Consider the following 20,715-nt stretch of genomic DNA (forward strand, 5'->3'; position numbering starts at 1 on the left):
CCTAATTGGCCTGCTGGCAGATCATCAAAAAAAGTCTTCCAGCATGATGCAGAATTGCAAGAGAAAACTAATGTGCAGTGCACTGAAGCTAAATTGAAAGGCAGATTCGTCCCAGAAAAGGTATAACAGAGTTCAGCTCCCCTTTTATTCTACACAACAACAACAACAACAACAACAAAAAAGAGCAGTCTGAATGTAGCTTTTAGTGTTCTCCAGAGATCCCATGACGCTGCTCAACAGCATTACTAGATGCCTGTCCCTGTCCTCTGACTGTGGGAGGGTTGCAGATAATTGGTTGCATCCATTAGGATTACAAAACAACTGCACATGAAAGGTTTAGTTCACTCAAAAATGAATTTTCTGCCATCATTTACTCACTTTTATGTCTTTCAAAACCCTTATGAGTGTCTTTCTTCCGTCAAACACAAAATAAACAGTTTTATAATAAGAATAACTCGGTCCTTTGTTTCCATGCAATCACAATAAATGGTGACAAAATCCATTCATGCATTCATGTCCGTATGATTTGTGTGCTGTATTGCAAGTATTACTAATACAATAGCTTTGTGTGATGAACAGACTAAAATTTAGGCTGATTAGTTACCAACTAATATTATTACTCTTCAGTGTAACTGAATAACTGTGGGTGTGTCTCAATCAGCTCCCGAGCTCATGAATCAGTATATCGTGTACACGAATTCGGGCACTGGTAAGGACAGTAAAGGATGCTGGTTCACTACACATTGGGACACTTATGACTCTATTTCCGGCGACGTGACAACGTCCTCATTGTACAACATCACTACTGGTATTTATGAACAACAGCAGAGCTATTATTTTCTGACATTACTTGTAATGTTATTTAAAGTACATTATGATAAATTATTTGCTTGGTACATATACGTGCAACATTTCAGCCGTAAATAAATTATAATTGTTAGCTAGATTATGTTCATTACCTGTCTAGCGATGTATGTTTATGCTGAAATATAATAAAATAATGGTTTGTATTTTTAAAAACATCTATCGTGCGTCGTTATGTGTAGTGAGTTGGCTCATGTGATTCAAGTTTCGCGCTTTAGAACTTCCGTTAAGGGGAGCATAGTGAGCATCGATGCTCCCTGGATTTCACGGTGCATTGTGGGACTTTTTAGGGAGCGAAACGTTTCAGTGCCCTGAAGGATTCTGCGATTGAGACAGCCCTTAAAATGGCCGACTCCCTGGTCAGTGCCCTGACTACTGAACTAGGGAGCTGATTGAGACACACCCTGTGTCAGTGAGTTGACCTCACAGTTGAATTGGACCAGTTCAATTAGTGAACACATGGTTTTTGAACTGCATCTGCCGATTCAGTTTAACTATTTATTTACATCAAAAAGAGGAAGGGCATGCCTTTTTATCATTTTGTAGCTTGACAGCCCCCAGTCCTCATTTTTTAAGTAAGTGGCCAATACATTTTTCAAAAGCACTTTCTACTGTTCTAATCTAATGTTCCATGGAAGAAATAAAGTCATATGGGTTTGGAACAACATGAGGGTGAGTAAATAATGACAGAATTTTCATTTTTGAGTGAGCTGTCCCTTGAAGCTTATAGTGTTTGTAATTGTGCAGAGTTTCTTTATCTAATAAAAAAGTGGAACATGCACTAAATCTTCTGGCACAGTAAACTTAGAGCTGTTTCTGTTGTACTCATTTGAATGGCTGTGCTTTTTAATAAATGTGTGATGTTATATTCTTTGCATAAAAAGCAGTGAATATATATATCTGTGAGGATCAACATGTCACACTCGGGCGATTTGACTGATTTCTCTATTTTCAGCAGGCTCACAAATGAGGATTAAGATCATTAGAGCGTCTAATTAAAAATGGTCTGCTGAAAAGACATAGTTCTCTTGATATGCGCTTCTATTTTTGAAACTTGATGAAGATCTGCGCTCTTTCCCTGTCAGCCGGCACATTGACTTTGACAGCAGTTTAGAAGGTTGTCAGAAAGACGGACATAAGGAGAAAAGCAGTTCTGACAACTATACAGATGCATTGTCACCGTGCTCTTTGTAGCCATCTCAAATATAACAGTGATATTAAAAAAAGCCCTTTTCTCTTTTGTGAAATGTTCACGTTGGTGGATTTGATTAGAGGCTCATAGAGGCACAGTTACATGTTGTAAAAAAAGTCCTCTGCTATGCATCACTGTACTGCAGGAATATTAGTTTTCCCGCAGTATATTTTACTGGATTAGGCCGCAGTGCTTCTTTCTAATATTGTTGTGTTGTGCAAGTGCATCATGCAAACAAAATGCTTACTGTAAGATAAGAACTGCACGTTATGTGTGGGAATTATGAAATCGTGGCCATCGGTTTTGATCCTGTTTTTTGTACAAGCCAAATTGCCTCATAATTTCATCCCTGGCCCAGCTCTCCTCTATTTTAAAGGCTCCACATTGAATGTGTGAACTGCTCTATTATTTGTTGGCAAATGAGGAAAGACCACCTACCTCTCCACAGCACACTCTACAATACTACACTACAGTGTAACCATGGTGACATGATGCATGGAGAACAAGTGTAGAGTGCTAACGAGAGGAGGGAGGCTGACAGTTGAAGGATTGGGTCAACTGAACTTGCTTTCTTTCTCTGATGAGGCTGTTTGTAGTAGTCAATTTTCTATGAGCAATTTTCTGGTATTTCTGGTTTGAAAGTCACTAGAACTCAGTAATGAGAACATGAAGCACAGTAATTTTTTTTTTTTTTTTTGCAGTTTCTAGGAAGTTATTTATATTGTTAGCAGGGTTTACTGCGCTAACACCTACCCACAGACAAATTTAAAGGGTTAGTTGACCCAAAGATGAAATTTCTGCCATTAAAGGATTAGTCCACTTTCGAATAAAAATTTCCTGATAATTTACTCACCCCCATGTCATCCAAGATGTCCATGTCCTTCTTTCTTCAATCGAAAAGAAATTAAGGTTTTTGATGAAAACATTCCAGGATTTTTCTCCTTATAGTGGACTTCAATGGTCTCCAAACGGTTGAAGGTCAAAATTACAGTTTCAGTGCAGCTTCAAAGGGCTGACGAGGAATAAGGGTCTTATCTAGTGAAACGATCGGTCATTTTCTAAAAAAAATCAAAATGTATATGCTTTATAGGCACAAATGATCGCATCACAAGTGCTTTTACCAGAATGCGATTCCGTATTCTTCAAAAAGCTTACACAAGCTTTTTTACACAAAGCTTGTATGTCCTACGCCTTCCCTATTCAACTTATGGAACAAACGCGGTGCCAGTTCCGTTTTTGCCGTAAGTTGAATAGGGAAGGTGTAGGACATTTAGCGTAAGCTTTTTGAAGAATACGGAATCGCGTTCTGGTGGAAGCACTTGTGATGTGATCATTTGTGCCTATAAAGCATATACATTTTGATTTTTTTTTTTTAGAAAATGACCAATTATTTCGCTAGATAAGACCCTTATTCCTCGTCTGGTATCGTTTAAAGCCCTTTGAAGCTGCACTAAAACTGTAATTTTGACCTTCAACCGTTTGGAGACCATTGAAGTCCATTATAAGGAGAATTATCCTGGAATGTTTTCATTAAAAACCTTAATTTCTTTTCGACTGAAGAAAGAAGGACATGGACATCTTGGATGACATGGGGGTGAGTAAATTATCAGGAAATTTTTATTTGAAAGTGAACTATTCCTTTAAGTAGGCTAGTCACCCTCATGTCCTTCCAAACCCGTAAAGCCTTCGCTCATCTTCGGAACACAAATTTCATATTTTTTGATGAAATTCGACATTAAGTTTGAACCACTGTAGTCACGTGGACTATTTTAACGATGTCTTTGCTACCTTTCTGGGCCTTGAAAGTTGCAATGGTGTTGCTGCCTATGTTTGGTTCAGATACCTCTTGAATTTCATCAAAAATATCTTAATTTGTGTTCCAAAAATGAAAGGTCTTACGGGTTTGGATCGACATGAGGGTGAGTACTTGATGACAGAAATTTTTGGGTGAAGTAACCCTTTAAGGTTGCGTCCGAAATCACGTACCGTATAGTAGGTACTACATTTGGTTTGAAACTTACTTTGTGACTTTTAAAAAAGTATGTTCTATATAGTATGAATGTGTGTAGTATGAATGAAATTCAAGCATACTACATCCACCACGTTGTCATTGTCATGTGATCTACACTGTCAGTTGTGTCGCTTCACTGCCATTCACAAATCCTCTACCGTGGCCTCATGGGATAGTAAAGTGTTCATGGAATGAAAGTAGTAGGTCATCCTGGTGCTTTTCACCTACAATTTTATGTTTTTCGCCTACTATATAGGAAGTAGGCATATTCAGAATGCAGGATAAGCCATTTATGTTTCAAGGGCCAATATAGTGTTTATACTGACATATTTTTGCGTGGATGTAACATCACACAAAATCAAATGTTTATGTTACCAATGCTGTTGTAGAAATACCTTACGTAATCTCTCAGAATGGCAGCCTCCATGAGTGTCCTGTCTTATGTAGAATAAAGCTGCTTTTTCTTGGCCACTGACTGTACTAAAGTAATTTCTCCTGATTCATTTTCTGTTTATTTTCATAATTGTAAACCTATTCAAAAGAGCTTTTGCTTAAGGAGTTGTAAAGCACTTTAGTGGAAAAAAAAATGCTCATGGCACGATTAAATTGAAACATTTCAGTTTTTATGATGTTCATTTAAAGTCGGTATTTAACTGAAGTTGCGACCTTCCCTATTGTGACGTATATCTGAGTGAAGCACTTCTCGATTGAGAAAAGATGTTGGACAGGACTTGATTTTATCCATGGAGAATTGATTGGTTCATTGGATTGGTTTGCTAATTACTGTGATCTCATGTAAGAGACAGTGAAAAGAAGGAATTATTGTCCTGCCCTTGCGCCAGTGCACACCTCATCAGAGTCACAGAAGAGACGTTATTGCAAGGGGGAGCGAAAGTAAAACAATTCTATATGAAATGGACATGTTCTTCAGAGGTTTAATTTGTGAATTGTGCAATTCATCACGCACACACACACATCAACCGTCTGTGCATGTGTAAAAATATGTGTGCTTTCTTTTTGTGTCCTATATGGCACTAAATGCGTTGCTCTGTAAGACCTTCTCCTCACAAACAAGCGGGAGAGGTCATGTTAGAGTGGCCAACCTCTTAGACATGAACGATAGAATATTTGTTGATGGGACCTGTCATCATATTGGTCGTTTATGTGCTTGTCTTTGTGTGTATTTTCATATTACCTTTTATTTGTTATTTTGATTAAAAAGGGCATATGACTTTAAAAAAAAGATGTGCACAGATATGCATAATTCCATAAAATATAAGAAATATCCATTTACATTTCATTGTGACTTTAAGCTAATAGCTCAAATATTATGCTAAATGCTAAAATATCTGAAAATACAGACACACAGATGAGTAAATGTGTTTCCGAAGCCTGAAGCCAGTGTCAAACTGGGACATATTGTTTATTTTTGCCTAGTTTTTGCAGAGGAACTGTGAGGACTGGACATTTGTTAGGAGTGCTCTGAGCTTGTTGTATAACTTCAAACACTCATCCCTGTCCATAATCTGCCATGCTAATGCTACCATGTATAAATGGATTGTTTGAAAGTGTTTAACATTTTCCATTTTTGTCTCCTCTTCCTCCATTTCCCATTCTTCTTGTGTTTTTTTTTTTTTCCCCTCCTTGTCTTATACCTCTTTCCAATCCACTGTGCTTCTGCAAATCCTTTCTATCCCAGAAACTTCCGGAAACATCTGAGGATGGTGGGCAGCAGGAGGGTGAAGGCCCAGAGTGAGTTGTTTGTAGATGTCTGTGTGTGTATGTGTGAGTGATTGAATGACTTTGTTAATGATGTGTTGTATGGTTGTGTGTACGTTTGTCTAATTTCATCTGTATATTTGTGCAATTTTTTAATGCAAATATGTGAACATGCCATTGCTTGACAATAATTCATGGTGTGAGATGAATTATTTTCAGGGGTTACAGCTGCTTCAAGCATCTGGTAAAAAGGATGAAAACTATGCTCTTGTCTGATATTAAACTAGCAATGTGGCAATTTTCTGAATACCTCGCCTCTCTCATCAATAAACGCTACAGTATACAGAGTGAAATTGATTCTCATGTTTAGAGGTTGTCAGCCTAAAGCGGAGTAAACGTGTCATATCCCAATTTCAGACAAGAGCCCAGTGTGTATGTGTGTGTGTTGAAGAGCAGTGTGTGTGATGCTTTCCTCCTCCGCTTCGTTATTAGCATTTGCTGATCGCAAAGCGAAGAGTTTCAGCCGCTCCTGGAGTGACCCCACACCCGTCAAGCCTGACTCTCTCCATGACTCCAGAGACAGTGAGTCCACACACACACAGCCATGTTGTCTATTTTTCTGATTTCAATACATGTACATGATTGGTCACCCACACAAACCATTCATACACGAATCTTAGGATGCCTGTCAAGATCATGTCCCAGTCTTATTTAAACATAAATTTACTTATAACATTTACAAACAGTTTTTCCTGTTTGAGATTTCTGTCTTTGCCAATTGAAGTGAATAGGAGTTGGACTGACTTGCCTTAAAAGGAACTTTGATTAAAGGAAGTACAGCAGCTTCTATCCTGATTATATTTTTAAATAAACTAACGTTCAAAAGTTTGGGGTCGGTAAAGATTTTTTTTATGTTTTTCACTTATGCTTATGCTCACCAATACAATGCTACATTTATTTAATCAAAAATACAGTAAAAACAGTAATATTGTTTGTTGTAAAATTATCTTTTAAAATAACTGTTTTCTATTTGAATACATTTTAAAATGTAATTTATTCTTGTGATGGCAAAGATGAATTTTCTGCAGCCATTTCTCCAGTCTTCAATGTCACAGGGTCCTTCAGAAATCTTTTTAATATGCTGATTTGAAACAATTCTTATTATCATGTTGAAAACAGTTGTGCTGCTTATTGTTTTGGTGCAAACTGTGATTTTTTTATTTTTTATTTTTTTCCTTTGTTTTCTTTGATGAATAGAAAGTTCAAAAGAACAGCATTTCTATAAAATAGAAATTTGTGACAGTATAAATGTCTTTATTGTCACTTTTGATCAATTTAATGAATCCTTGCTGAATAAAAGATTTTTTTTTTTTTTTTTTTCAAAAATCGTACTAACCCCAAACTTTTGTATCGTATTCTATTTATTACTTTTACAGCAATGACAATTAGACTTTTTTTTTTTTTTTTTGTATTATGAGAATGTAATTTGGAGTAGCAGCATTTAATGTCTTAAATTTAATGAAAAAAAAAAAATGTAATTTAAAAATCTTAAATATGAAATAGACATGTTCTTCACAGGCTTCATTTGTGCATTGTGCAGGATTCGTACATCATGCTATTCGTCACGCACATACACACCTCAGCATATGTGCGTGTGTAAAATGTCTGTTTACCACAGATGTCCTCTGCTGTCTATATGTGTGCTTTTTCTTTGTGTACTATATGGCACTAAACGCGTTGCTCTGTAAGACTTTCTCCTCACAAACAAGCGGGAGAGGTCATGTTAGAAAGGCCAACCTCTTAGACATGAACAACAGAATGCTTGTTGATGGGACCTGTCATCTCATTGGTCGTTTATGTGTTGGTGTTGTGTTTGTGTATTTGCATATTACCTTTTCCCCAGGTGGAGACCTCCAGGCGTCGTCTGGCAATCTGGATGAAGAAGACTGTGATGATGTTGACTGGGAGGAAGAGAGAGAGTCGGAAAGAGCAGCCTGCGAGGGCGATGACTTCATCCCACCCAAAATCATGGTACATGCATTTTTTAATTATGACACGAGCCAACTGCCTTCTTATGAACTCATCATCAGATCCTCATTAAATGTAGCACAGCTTTTTGATCATCGATGGGCTTATTAATATGCGTGTGTTTTATTCATCCATGTTTTTGAACAGCTAATTTCATCAAAAGTACCAAAGGCTGAGTACGTTCCCAACATCATCCGCCGGGACGACCCCTCCATAATCCCTATTCTCTATGTGAGTATAGTTTAATGACACAGTCATACACAGGATCAAAGAGAATCAAAGTTTTGATTATCAGTTTAAAGCCCCTTGTGTTAAGCACCACTAATGATGTCTGCCAGTCAGCTCTCGCGTGCAAGTTTTAGTAGTGCAAATCATCATTGTTCGAGATTGCCAATAACTGCTTTGTAATGCCAAGCTAGGGATTTAGCGCTTTATATTATGCTTAAATTATGTTCAAATAAAAATGAGTTATGAAGTGTTCATGCTTGCCCTGTACTCTGCCCGCAGGATCATGAACATGCCACCTTTGATGACATACTAGGTACGTGTTAATTGGCCAAACGTTTTTGTTTTTTTGGCGTATGCCTGATGTTTACTCCTGCTGTTTGTTTACTATGAAAAAGCTGGGCTGTAATTTCATATGATTCCCTTGCTGCCTCTCTCTCCACTTCTCTGCTATCTGTCTTCTCTCATCTCTCTCCTCTTCAGAGGAGATTGAAAAGAAACTCACCGCCTACAGAAAAGGCTGCAAAATCTGGAACATGCTCATCTTCTGTCAGGTTTGAAAAAATATGTGTGTGATTATTTGCATATCTTGCTTTTTCACAAGTGTGCATGTGGAGTATTTATGAGCATGTTATTTTGCACTGCGTAATTGGCTCTCTGTATTCTCCAGGGAGGTCCGGGTCATCTCTACCTACTGAAAAACAAAGTGGCCACATTTGCTAAAGTAGAGAAGGAGGAAGATATGATTCAGTGAGTGTTTACATTCACAAAACATTTATTGTATCTTTTTGTTCTATTTGTAGCAGTGCTGCACAATTAATAAACAAACAAAAAAACAGATTACAATGGTGGCTCCTGCAATGAAATCAGGGATGCAAAAATGGCCAAATTGAATCTAAAATACTGTAGGTCATTTGTGTGAGACATGTAGGCCCAATTAGCTTTTACAACCAAGCTTTTACTCAGTTATCTTTTAAAATAACTGTTTTCTATTTGAATACATTTTAAAATGTAATTTATTCCTGTGATGGCAAAGATACATTTTCAGCAGCCATTACTCCAGTCTTCAATGTCACAGGATCCTTCAGAAATCATTTTAATATGCTGATTTGAAACAATTCTTATTATCATCAATGTTAAAAACAGTTGTGCTGCTTAATGTTTTGGTGCAAACTGTGATTTTTTTTTTTTTTTTTTTTTTCTTTGATGGATAGAAAGTTCAAAAGAACAGCAATTATATAAAATAGAAATTTGTAACAGTATAAATGTCTTTACTGTCACTTTTAAACAAATCTAATGAATCCTTGCTGAATTAAAGATTTTTTTTTTTTTTATTATTGTTTTATTACTTTTACAGCAATGACAATTAGATTTTTTTTTGTATTATGAGATTGTAATTTGGAGTAGCAGCATTTAATGTCTTAAATTTAATTACATTTTTTTTTTTAAACTTAAAAGTCTTAAATATGAAATGGACATGTTCTTCACAGGCTTCATTTGTGCATTGTGCAGGATTCGCAATTAGCTTTTACAACCAAGCTTTTACTCAGTTCGCAGTAAATGCGTCTCCACACAAACTTCATCTCTGTAAGCGTTGTGAGTTACCTCACTCAGTATTTCTGCCAAAATCAAAGCTCTGTGGTTAAGATATTAGGGTGAATATTAGTATTAGTTTTAATATACTTGATTACACTTTATTTCGATTGTCCACTTTAAGACACTCTACTGACTATAAGTAACTTTACAACTACATATCAACTAACTCTTATTAGAGTATTAGTAGACTGTAGTAGACTGTTAGTAAATCTCAGCCTCAGACGTCACGCCCACGGACCGTTGGCCGAACGTCTGATGCATATGGCACACTTAACTGGAAACACATCATGATTTTCAAAGTCGTCATCTGGTTGATTGAATTCTACAGGATGTCTGTGAGACATGTGTGTCGCGTTCTTAAATGGTCCACCTGGAAGCAAATGCCAGGACGTCAGTCCCCTTCGTGGAAGAAGAATGCTGTCATTTTCATTTTTAGTTTTTGTAAATGCCGCGCTTAAAGACGCCGAACTAAGAACTAAGTTCCTAGAACTATTCAGTGCGAAAGCACCTAATGTGAAGTTTGCGGCTTCATTGTTGCAGTAAATTTGCACAACGTTCTTGAATTAATAATTTATTATTTGCTGCACACCGGTCTGTTATTGTAGGAACATTGACATTTTCACGCACCTAAACATGGCGCACAACAAATTGAACTGCGATTGGTTGCGTTATATGTCAGTCGAGACACGGTACTTGGAAAAAATGAAAGCTGCGATAGAGTCCAGACCTTCTGCCGTCAGTCTGAAGGACTGGCTACGCGAGACTAGGGTTCAGGTTAGTAGAATAAGTTGCCATGTATTTGAAAAAGTTACTTATAGTCAGTAGAATGTCTGTTGGGGGACCATCAAAATAATGTATTTGCAGATATTAAGCAGACAGACTATTTTAGTTAGTAGAATGTCTAAAGTGGACCATCGAAATAAAGTGTAATAAAATTAAATAAATAAAATTAAAAACAAGGACATGCCCAGGGGAGTCACATCTTTGTCACCTTTTTCACCCTTGATGAGTTTGCGTCCTTGTTAATTAAATGTGAAAAATGGCCTTTTGGTCCACTCCTGTTGTGTTTAAAATTTTCTATTTACAGTGTGTGACAAAACTAGAATGCTCCCATTATAATCAACAAGCCATAAGATGGTGTAAATACAGGATTTATTGTTCAGTGTAGACAGATTCATTGAATATAATGGTCAGTGACTCAGTGAGCCTGTGCAAATAGTTGCTTAAAGCTATGTAAACGTGCAGTGACAGCTTCACTGACTATTATTAGAATGTTCTCGTATTATCACGTTGTGCGCTGTATATAATTAATTCAAAATTGGTTCATGCTGCAAAAAGGGACCTCTTTATTTACTGATAAATAATTCAAGATCATAACTCCGTTTATTTTGTAAACTGTAGCTTACTTGAAGATGGCATTCTGTTTCCCTGCACAAAATAATTTTTTAAATGTCATTTCAATGAAATGAAATGAATAATCAACTGTTAAGAACCGTGTAGCCCTAATTTGTAATCATTCTGAGCTTTTGTGTGCAGGTTCTGGAAGAGACTTGGCAGATTCATGAGTTTATTAAATCCTGAGCCCAACCTCATCCACATTATGGGCTGCTATGTGCTCGGCAATGCTAATGGAGAAAAGGTAGATAAAATCTACTCACCTCCCTGTGTGTTTTAACCACTGTTTCATGCCATAGGACTTTTGTCATAAAGACAAGACAGGAAATTATCAGTGAGAGATGAGCGGGATGGGATGAGTATTCAGTGTACCCTTTAGTTATACCCTTTATATTCATACTCATTTATGGGTTTTAGCACCCTTGCAGAGCTGACACTACTGTAAAGCCTCATGTACTTTCATGCTGTGGCAGGTGTGTGCATGAGAAACAGAGGGAGACAGGTGGGAGTGTGTTCAGGGTGAGGCAGGGATATGATGGCAGGAGATGAGGGTGCCAGATTGACAAGTAACTGCTCTGTGACTGACAGATAGACAGTCTGTCACCCCTCCGCCCTCGCACTTCTCTGCCTCGTATACTCTCACACACGCACACACTCCAACATGCACACACACGCAGTCTCTCAGTGGCACATACTGACAGTTGCCTCTGGCCACCACAGCTCTGGACATGAATTCAGTTGTGCCAAGCTGGATATAGGATTAAAATGATACACGCTTTCAGAAAAGTACTGCGTGTGTGTGCATGTTGGAGTGTTTACCACAGTGTCAGACGGTACTGAATGATTACCATGGCATTTACGTCATACTTCAAATGGTACAGTGGTATTATCATGCAAAAGGTCCAAAATACAAACAAACCTGATCCAAGATTCATCCATAAATCATTTGAGATCAGATTAAAATCAGTTTTTTTTTTTTTTGGAAATATGTTGAAGTCTGAATGGTCAGATCAGATTTTAAGTTGTTTTCGTAATTCAGGACACTGCATGACTGTGAGATCATCACAGGCATGTAAACAAATGTCTGAATGCATGTGTTTTGAAAGGGGAATGAGTACATATGGATATGCATATTTATAAGTGTAAATAGTCTGACACGCATGTTGTCTGATGCACTGATGAGTTCTGAATCATTAAGAGATGTTGAGACAAAATTTCTAGTTTTTTGTCCTATTTTTCTGCATCTATATGCAAGGTATTCCCGCAAATCACACAGATCATTTTAAGCATAGTTAGTGCTCTGCAACACCATTATGCTGAAAGATGACGCCATGGTGCACCTGTATGACAGACACTTGGTAAACAAATTTGGATGCAGTCTCCTGATTGAAGTACACACAGTCCCTGATTGAAGTGCACATAACCATGCACGAAACTAGAGTCTCACTAAAATTTCTGCCACATGAGCATTTCATTCAGTCAGTTTCTGAAGCGGGTCTACAGAGAGAAAATAACTGAAGTAAAGAAAAAAAAAAGAAACATGGAGGCTTTTTCGCTGCATTTAGCAATTTTCCCCCATGGTCCTCTCAGCACTGCCCTGCTTTTTTTGAAGGGGAAAGAAAGAGCTTCGGTGAACTTGCTATATATAGATTCTAACCAGGTGCAGAAAGCAACCCAACAGCTCTATGCCTTCTCTTTGTTGTTTTTAAGGGAATAGTTCTACACAAATTAAAATGCTGTCATCAATTTCTCACCCTCATATTTTTCCATACCAGTATGAAATTTTATTGTTGTACGCATTGCTCTTTTCCATGCAATTACAATTAATGAAAAAAGACACAGAAGCACCATAAAAGTGTAGGCCATATGAGTGATCAGTGAGTGATCATTAAAGGGTTAGTTCACCCAAAAATGAAAATTCTGTCATTAATTACTCACCCTCATGTCGTTCCACTCCCGTATTTTTGTTTTGTTTTTGCGCACAAAAAGTATTCTCGTCGCTTCATAAATTTAAGATTGAACCACTGCAGTCATGTGGACTATTTTAACAATGTCTTTAGTACCTTATGGACTTTGAAAGTGGTGGTTAAATTGCTGTCTATGGAGGAGTCAGACAGCTCTCAGATTTCATCAAAAATATCGTAATTTGTGTTCCGAAGATGAGCGAAGCTCTTACAGGTGTGGAACGACACAAGGGTGAGTAATTAATGACCGAATTTTAATTTTTGGGTGACAAACCCTTTAAGTGAGAAGCAGATCAGTCCGACTGGTTTTGTGAACCAAATCAAATTAATTTAAGAGATCCTCTTCAAAATATTATTTACAGATTGGACATCTCACATGTCCATCACATAACATGCACAAGGTGTTTGGACTGTTTTGATACTTTGCTGCTTTTGTGTCACTTTTGAACCTTGGAAGCTATGTTATTAAAAATACTGCTTTTGTGATTCACAGAAGAAAGTCATACAGGTTTGGAACAGCATGATGATGAGAGAATTTTTGGGGGGTGAACTGTGCCTTTAAACTCCTTCCTTTGTGCTTGCGTGTTGGCATCAGATAACAGTAATACGCTGTCTCTGTGATTTGTTTTCTATTAGCCATGCCAAGGCAGCAGCAGCCGGCCATATGTCTTGAGTGTTCAATACCAGAAAGCTAATAAGGTTGTAACGACTGAGCGCATGTATTGTTGTACTGAATAAAGGGAAGGGACTAATTTGCTCAGCATCATCATAACCACGAGCTTTGCTGTTGCTAATTTGTTTTGAACTGCTAATATTGCTTTTAATGATTATGAGTCATAATTGTATATCTTGATAAAAGAGAATTCATAATGCGAGCACTTTGGTTTAGTAATGTCATAGAAATGGGCTGGCCTTCACTACAATGGAAAAAGATGGATTAGCTGAGCGTGGCTTCGTAAGGCTTTCTTTGGCTTTCATGATCGATTAGAGAGGTGAAGAATAGCTCTCAGAAAAGATGCCCAGATGAGAGATTATACTGACAGCGACCAGAGAAACAGAAGTCGAAGGATTGGGAGGAGAATAGCAGGAGGCAATTAATACACTTTGACAGGCTTTGTCCTGATATGAAGGATTTTCATTGACAATACTAGACCCCCTCCAGCGGAGGTCGATCACAGCACGGCAGAACACACAGTTTAACACTCCACCAGTTGCCCTGTTCAGCTCCCTCTAGTTTATGATGCACACACATCGCTGTATGGCTCCTAGTAGCCGCCTGTGCAGTCAGATTATCAAGTCGACCACAGTGAAGGTTTGGATTAAGATTTTGGTTAGCTTTTAGTAGTTACAGACTTTTATAGCAGTTATAGATTGATATTTGGCCATTTTGAAATGTACAGCCTAGACAGTCGAAACTACATTTCTATTTTTAAGTTGTGTTTTGAGGTTGAGTACATAGGTAATATTAATAATTATAATTTGTTATTTTAATATTTTACTACTTCATTATTACTATTATTATTATTGAATACTTGTTATTATACCCACTATATTTAATATTGTAAGCCAATAATAATTTATTATATACTAAATGAGTAAATAAGTAATAATAATAATAATAATAATAAAACTAAGTAGTAAAGTTTTATTAATAATAAAATATTTTTATTAAACATTATTATTATTGGAAACATGTTATATATACTGTGTGTATATGTGTGTGTGTATATATATATATATATATATATATATATATATATATATATACACACACACACACACACACACACACACACAATATTTTATATTTTAAGCCAATAATAATAATTACTATTATTGTTAATTACTAATTATAATCATTATTATTAAATATTGTGTGTATATAACAACAAGTATTTGTAATAAAATAATAATACATATTAAATATACACAAATTATATAATATACTAAATTGTTAGTATATAAAAATAATCAATTAACAGTTTTGTGTATTTCTCATTTGCGTTTATTAAATTATGTTTATCAAAAATATTATTTATATATTATATCTGCATTATATTGTAATCAACCTCCCTCCTTTCTGAATATTGGTAACAGCATTGAACACTGAAAAGCTGTAAATATATTTTCAATATCTTTTTTTAAGTCTTTATTGGGAAAATTGGGAAAAAGTAATACCAATGTTCTTTTGAAAAGTTGAAGATTTAACAAAACTGTGAAAAGTGAACCAAGAAAATTAGTGAACAGCAAAAATTTCTCTCATCCTCAGCTTTTTCAAAACCTCAAGAGACTGATGAAACCTCATGCCATTGAGTTTAAGTCTCCATTGGAGCTATCAGCTCAGGGTGAGTGTACTATACACACACACACACACACACAACAGAGATGACCACTCACATATTCTGACACATGTGTTAAACAAACTACGAAACATGCATTTGGAAAAAAAACAAAAAAAACATACAGTTACGGAAATTGTATCTTTACATTGGCTATGGTGATCTGTCAAATAAACACTTCCATGGCAGATCACATACAGTATGGGGAGTGCTATGTGCCACGTGAACTCTGACCCCAACTCTCATCCATGCCACCGCTATTGATTTGACAGTAATTATTCTCCAATTAAAACCTCATTATCTTCTCCCACTGTTTCTGTCTCTTCACTGGACTCAGGAGGCCCACTTGCTCCCCTCCCTCCTCTTCTATCTCCTTTTGTCCCCTGTGGACTCTACACAGCTTGATTTGCACTGTTGAGAATAATTACCACTGTTTTTAAATAGAGAACTGTATTTAAAACACCCACAAATGCCTATAAAGGCTTCCTAATGTAGATCTATTTTACACAGAGGATGGTACAGTAGAAGTGTGACATGCTACCTGTGATTTTATGGTCTGATATTTTAAGGAGAGCTAAAAATGTTGTGCTCTCTCCACTCTCAGGTAAGGAGATGATCGAGATGTACTTCGACTTTCGCCTCTACCGCTTGTGGAAGAGCCGTCAGCACTCCAAACTTCTTGACTACGATGACCTTCTGTGACATTGCGTCATTGGTTTAAGCAGCCCAAGAGGCAGGTAGCTTACTTTAGGGCCCACGCGGCAACGTTCCCTCCCGAAAGAGAGAGCCTGGGCGGAAAAGTCCTGGGGTGGAGGAGGAAGATGAGGTTGAGGATGAGGATGGATGGCAATGAGAAGATGTCCGAATTCTCAGCCCTCAGATGTAACAAGAGGGGAAGCAGCCATTACTGTTACTGTAGGTGCTGTGTGTTCACCCCATCTATTTGAGCTTTCGGCCTGACAGAGAAACATTTGGTAGATATCAGCAGGTCTCATCTTTTAGCCTGTGTGAGGTCTAGAAAATATTGTTCAATTTCTTTGAAAATTGAAAAAGCTGTGATAAGAAGGAAAAATAAGAACAGATTTGTTTTTTTAGTATTTCTGAGTAGCTGTTCTTGTGGTGAACTAGCAGGGACAATGAAACAAGGCCATTTATTAAACAGGACTAGAGGTTCTTGTTATTTACTATCTACAGGTGCAGGATAAATCTTGGAACTACATAACTGTTGTATGTACATATTCACTCTAACTCTATAAAATAATACTGTAATTTATGTTTCAGCATAATATTGCACTGTTTTAGTTGTTAAAGTATGGTGTTTTTTGTTTAGGATTCATGAGAGGGAATATAACTCAGGTTTCATTCGTTTAAGTGACCTCCCTCTGTACTGTACCATCTTAAGATAGAGAGAGATAGAGAGAGAGAAGGAAATTAAATAGAAACTTGTTTTAATTCAATAGGAAATTGTTCAGTTCAAAGGATTGAGGTACCTGAGTGGGGTTGAAATAACACTTGATATCTGTATCAGGGGCTTTGTGTGCGTTTAGATGTTTTAGATTTCTATAGATTCATTGTCTAAAATTCCATAAAATTACGCACTGTATGTGTAACATTAAGGCATGTGTAGATAAAACTCATTATAGATCGGCAGATTTTGTCTTTTAGCTTCAATGTTTTTCAAAAATTTTCTAGCATCTTAAGAAAACATTGAATAAGATTTTAAAATTGATTCAATTGGAATATAGACAATGTTAGACAGTGAATTTGCGCTCAAATCGTGTCATATATTTGTGTATTTTTCTGTCTCTTTGTTTGTTGTAAGTGTCTGTATGTATTTGACGTGATGTCACACTCTGTTTTGTGGTGTTTTCTTTGTAGGTGAAGGATAACTGATCATTTACCATTTCTGATAAGTCAAAGTGCAATTGTATCTGCAGTATTTCTCTCTTCAATAGTAAGTGGTACTGTATGTTACCGTGATCATGTTTTGAATATCAAGATTAGCTTTTTTTTCATAGTATACAGGATAGTACTGTACATTTAAAGTGGTTCTCTGTGGAGAAAAATGTTCTCGAATCTCTGTAGTTGGTGTGTGGGTGTGTTTTGGATGCACCAAACAGATAAAACAGTAGATAGTTGTAATTTTTCAATCATCACAAGTGGATGTTCAAGTGCAAAACAGCAGCAGCTGGTGCAATAGACAAAGCATTTCATAGAAAGCTGCCAGAGAGAAAAAGTGCAATGTGGTTAGGCTTACTGGTGTAATAACGTGAAGATGAGAATGCATTGCAATATCCAGTAGAAGCGAACAGGAAAAATATCCCTAATATCGCTATATTTAGAGCATAAAGCCGTGGAGAGTATGTTCAGAATTACACGTATATCCATGTCTGTGTTTGTGAGTGAGTTTTAGCTTTAAAGATGTGGACAGGAGCAGTGAGATGTCAAAGATGCATATCTGTTTTCCTTGTATTGATCCATCACATCTCTTTTCATCTCTGACCACTCGTGCAGATGCCCCGAAAATCAAATAAAGCACAAAATCTGTGTATCCGTAGGGCCATCAGGGGAATGGAGTGTATTTGGATTAGATCAAATTATAACAGCCTGACCGCTTCTTTACTGAGATATGTTCAGACAATTGCATGTTTTCATATGGCTTTGAATTTTGGCTTCCAAGCTCATTTTAACTCATGTAATCCTCCCTGTTGTTTCTACCAAAGTCATTGTATGCTATAAGACTGTAAAATAGAGTGTTATGAATACATATATATATATATATATATATATATATATGATCTGTCGGTGTAAAAGAACATAGCATTTGATTTCTTGTGTGTTGTCAATAATTGAGCCAATGGCACATGAACCATAAGGACTCCGCAAGAGCTCTGAGGATCATGGAGCCATTTGGATTTGCTGAAAAGTCTATGGCAAGTCAGGTGTAAAACCTGTGAAGGCCTCCCTACTCTTGCAATAAGTGTATGCCATATGGCCTCATGATTGTATGCATCAGAAAGCTCATATAGTCATTATGTCATGTTAGTTGGGATTTAGGAAATGAAAGGAGTTTGATTGAAGAACTCATTTTAAAACATGCATGTGTCTCATTCCTAATAAATCCATCATTGTGCATCTCTCTCCAAACTATTTTCTGTAGCAATAGACATTGTAACATGAGCTGTATTGTTTCTAGGACACACTGTGCTGCTTCTAGGACACTGTTGTCTAAATATCTTTTGGATGCTGTTTATGTTTCCAACAACATCCGTTTTATTTTTACCACAGCCACTGGCTTTGCAGCATAATGGAGAGAGACATATAGGGTGTTATTGAGCTTCGGGCAATAATATTTGAAGGCTCTGGGCAGTTTCTCTCTGTTAATTGTACAAATTATTCATGATTCCGACATTTAAAGCAATTAAACGAAATGGTTAGTTGTGATGCTAATTCGAACATGAGCACGGAGATACATTATAAGGGTTATGAAAACACAATATGAGTTCCCTTTGGACATTATGGAGCAAAACCTGAAAGCCTGATATTTTGAGATTTAAAGAGAATTTTAAAAATACTGCAGAATGTTTGAATGCTTCTGGTGTGGATTTGATGTGCTATCCACTTAGGGAAGAGAAAATACCTCCAGGAGCCTGATTTTGACCTAATATATGAAGAATATTAGTTAACACTTTATTTTACAGTGTTCCCTTTACACATTTTACATGTAGTTACTAACAACAGTAAATTACACATAGTTACATGCAACTAACCCTAAACTAAATCCTAACCCTAATTATATAGTAAGCACATTTTGTTGATTAATATTACTCAGTACTTAATTGTATAATTACACTGTAAAAAGGGCACCTTAAAAATAAAGTGTAACTGAATATTACATTTCTTTTCTTTTTTAAATGTCTGGACTGTTACACTGCTTCAAATTTAACTTTTTCCAGCAATTAAAAGCAGAACATTTTAGTTTATATTCTCTAAGGTGACATCCTGCTGTTTGATATGGAGTAGTTGATTAGATGAAATGCTGAATGATTGACAACATCATGATTGCACCATTAGACGCTTTGGCTCATGGTGGTTTTAAGGGGAAATACTGGAAGGTTATTTATTTATTCATTCATTTTGAGTCTTGCAGTGTCCCTCTTATTTTCTGAAAAGCCTTGCTAGTCAAACTAATCACTTTAAAGCATTGTCAGTAGCAATGATAATACTTTTAATATAGCCTATATTACAATATCTAGAAAGTCTTGAAGAGTGATGACGGTAAACATGTATGGTTTTCTTAGTCTGGCTAACATTGCCAAATACAGTATATGATATAATAGTGTTTAGTTCAGATACATGGTCAATATTTCTTAAGCAAATTAGCTCATCTTGTTATTTTGCTACTTTAAAGGACCGAGCTTAAGCTCATAGTTTCTATCTCTTTAGCTCAGTATTCAGAGTATTTACAATGAAACGTTGTATTCAGGAAGGTAGTTTGCTCTAAAACTGTTTTTTCTTGTATAACCTCTTCACAGCAGTGAACACTGGAAATGTTTCTATTCTGTTTTACAGTAAAATGTGCCCAGTTTTAAGTGGAATTTTGTCTTGAGTCTTCTTTCATCAATTCAAGTCACCTTTATTTATACTGTACAGCGCTTTATACAATACAGATTGTTTCAGTGCAGGGAAATAACAGAATCAATGATGCAAACTTCATCGTTTGCTGTTATTTTCTCAGTCTATCCATGATGATCTCCAAATGCTGTTTGTACACCATACCTGTGCACACATCACGCAACCCTATATATGCGGTTTGGAGAATGGATGGATAGACCCGTACGCACTTGCCTACGCAATCACACACAACACTCCGAGTGGAAGCAGCCTGGGCTGTCAGCGAGTAGTCCAGGGGGATCGTAGTTCTTTTCTCATGAGCAAAAAGGTCTTGTAAGAGTGTGGGTAATAGAAAAACAACTGTGGTGAGATTCCCTGTGGTACAGAACAGAAAGCCTGACACAAAGCTGTCGGGAAAGGTTGCCATGTGCTTCCATAGATACAGGACAAACCGCTGTACAGCATGAACTAATCTAGGGCAACCTCCCTCTGTCTCTTTCTTTTTCTTTTCACTCCTTTTCTTTTTCAGTTTCTTGTTTCCAATAGTGACCCGAAAAGCAGTAGAGGCCACTCTGCCAAAATCTCTTGACATAATCACAGATTGCACTCTTTAATTGGTGCTGCAGCACTGGAGTTGAGAAACTGATGGTCTCGAGAGACTTTTGGTTCATTAAAAATAATGAGTCAGATAAGCTCAACAGCACCACAAAAGCATTCTGTGATTCAATTGGAAAATATAAACATAAAAACGTAATTAAAAACATTATC

At 36.7% G+C, this 20,715-nt stretch overlaps 1 protein-coding gene across 5 annotated transcripts in view; it reads left to right on the forward strand.

Annotated features, from left to right (window-relative positions):
• nsmfb (NMDA receptor synaptonuclear signaling and neuronal migration factor b) overlaps positions 1-19,931 on the forward strand; it is a 35,016-nt gene extending 15,085 nt beyond the window's left edge. For 4 of the 5 annotated variants that reach the window (XM_051895236.1, XM_051895233.1, XM_051895234.1 and 1 more), the window contains 10 exons: positions 5,767-5,819; positions 6,279-6,368; positions 7,690-7,817; positions 7,962-8,045; positions 8,322-8,355; positions 8,523-8,593; positions 8,710-8,789; positions 11,172-11,274; positions 15,264-15,339; positions 15,938-19,931. In XM_051895236.1, the coding sequence (XP_051751196.1) occupies positions 5,767-5,819; positions 6,279-6,368; positions 7,690-7,817; positions 7,962-8,045; positions 8,322-8,355; positions 8,523-8,593; positions 8,710-8,789; positions 11,172-11,274; positions 15,264-15,339; positions 15,938-16,035 (817 nt within the window). In that variant the 3' untranslated portion in view covers positions 16,036-19,931. Of the gene's footprint in view, positions 1-5,766; positions 5,820-6,278; positions 6,369-7,689; positions 7,818-7,961; positions 8,046-8,321; positions 8,356-8,522; positions 8,594-8,709; positions 8,790-11,171; positions 11,275-13,487; positions 14,555-15,263; positions 15,340-15,937 lie in introns of those variants that run through there. The other variant, XM_051895235.1, reaches the window with a different exon arrangement.
• Positions 19,932-20,715: the final 784 nt, after the last annotated feature.

The sequence above is a fragment of the Ctenopharyngodon idella genome, chromosome 5, assembly GCF_019924925.1.
Source record: "Ctenopharyngodon idella isolate HZGC_01 chromosome 5, HZGC01, whole genome shotgun sequence".
Taxonomy (NCBI): domain Eukaryota; kingdom Metazoa; phylum Chordata; class Actinopteri; order Cypriniformes; family Xenocyprididae; genus Ctenopharyngodon; species Ctenopharyngodon idella.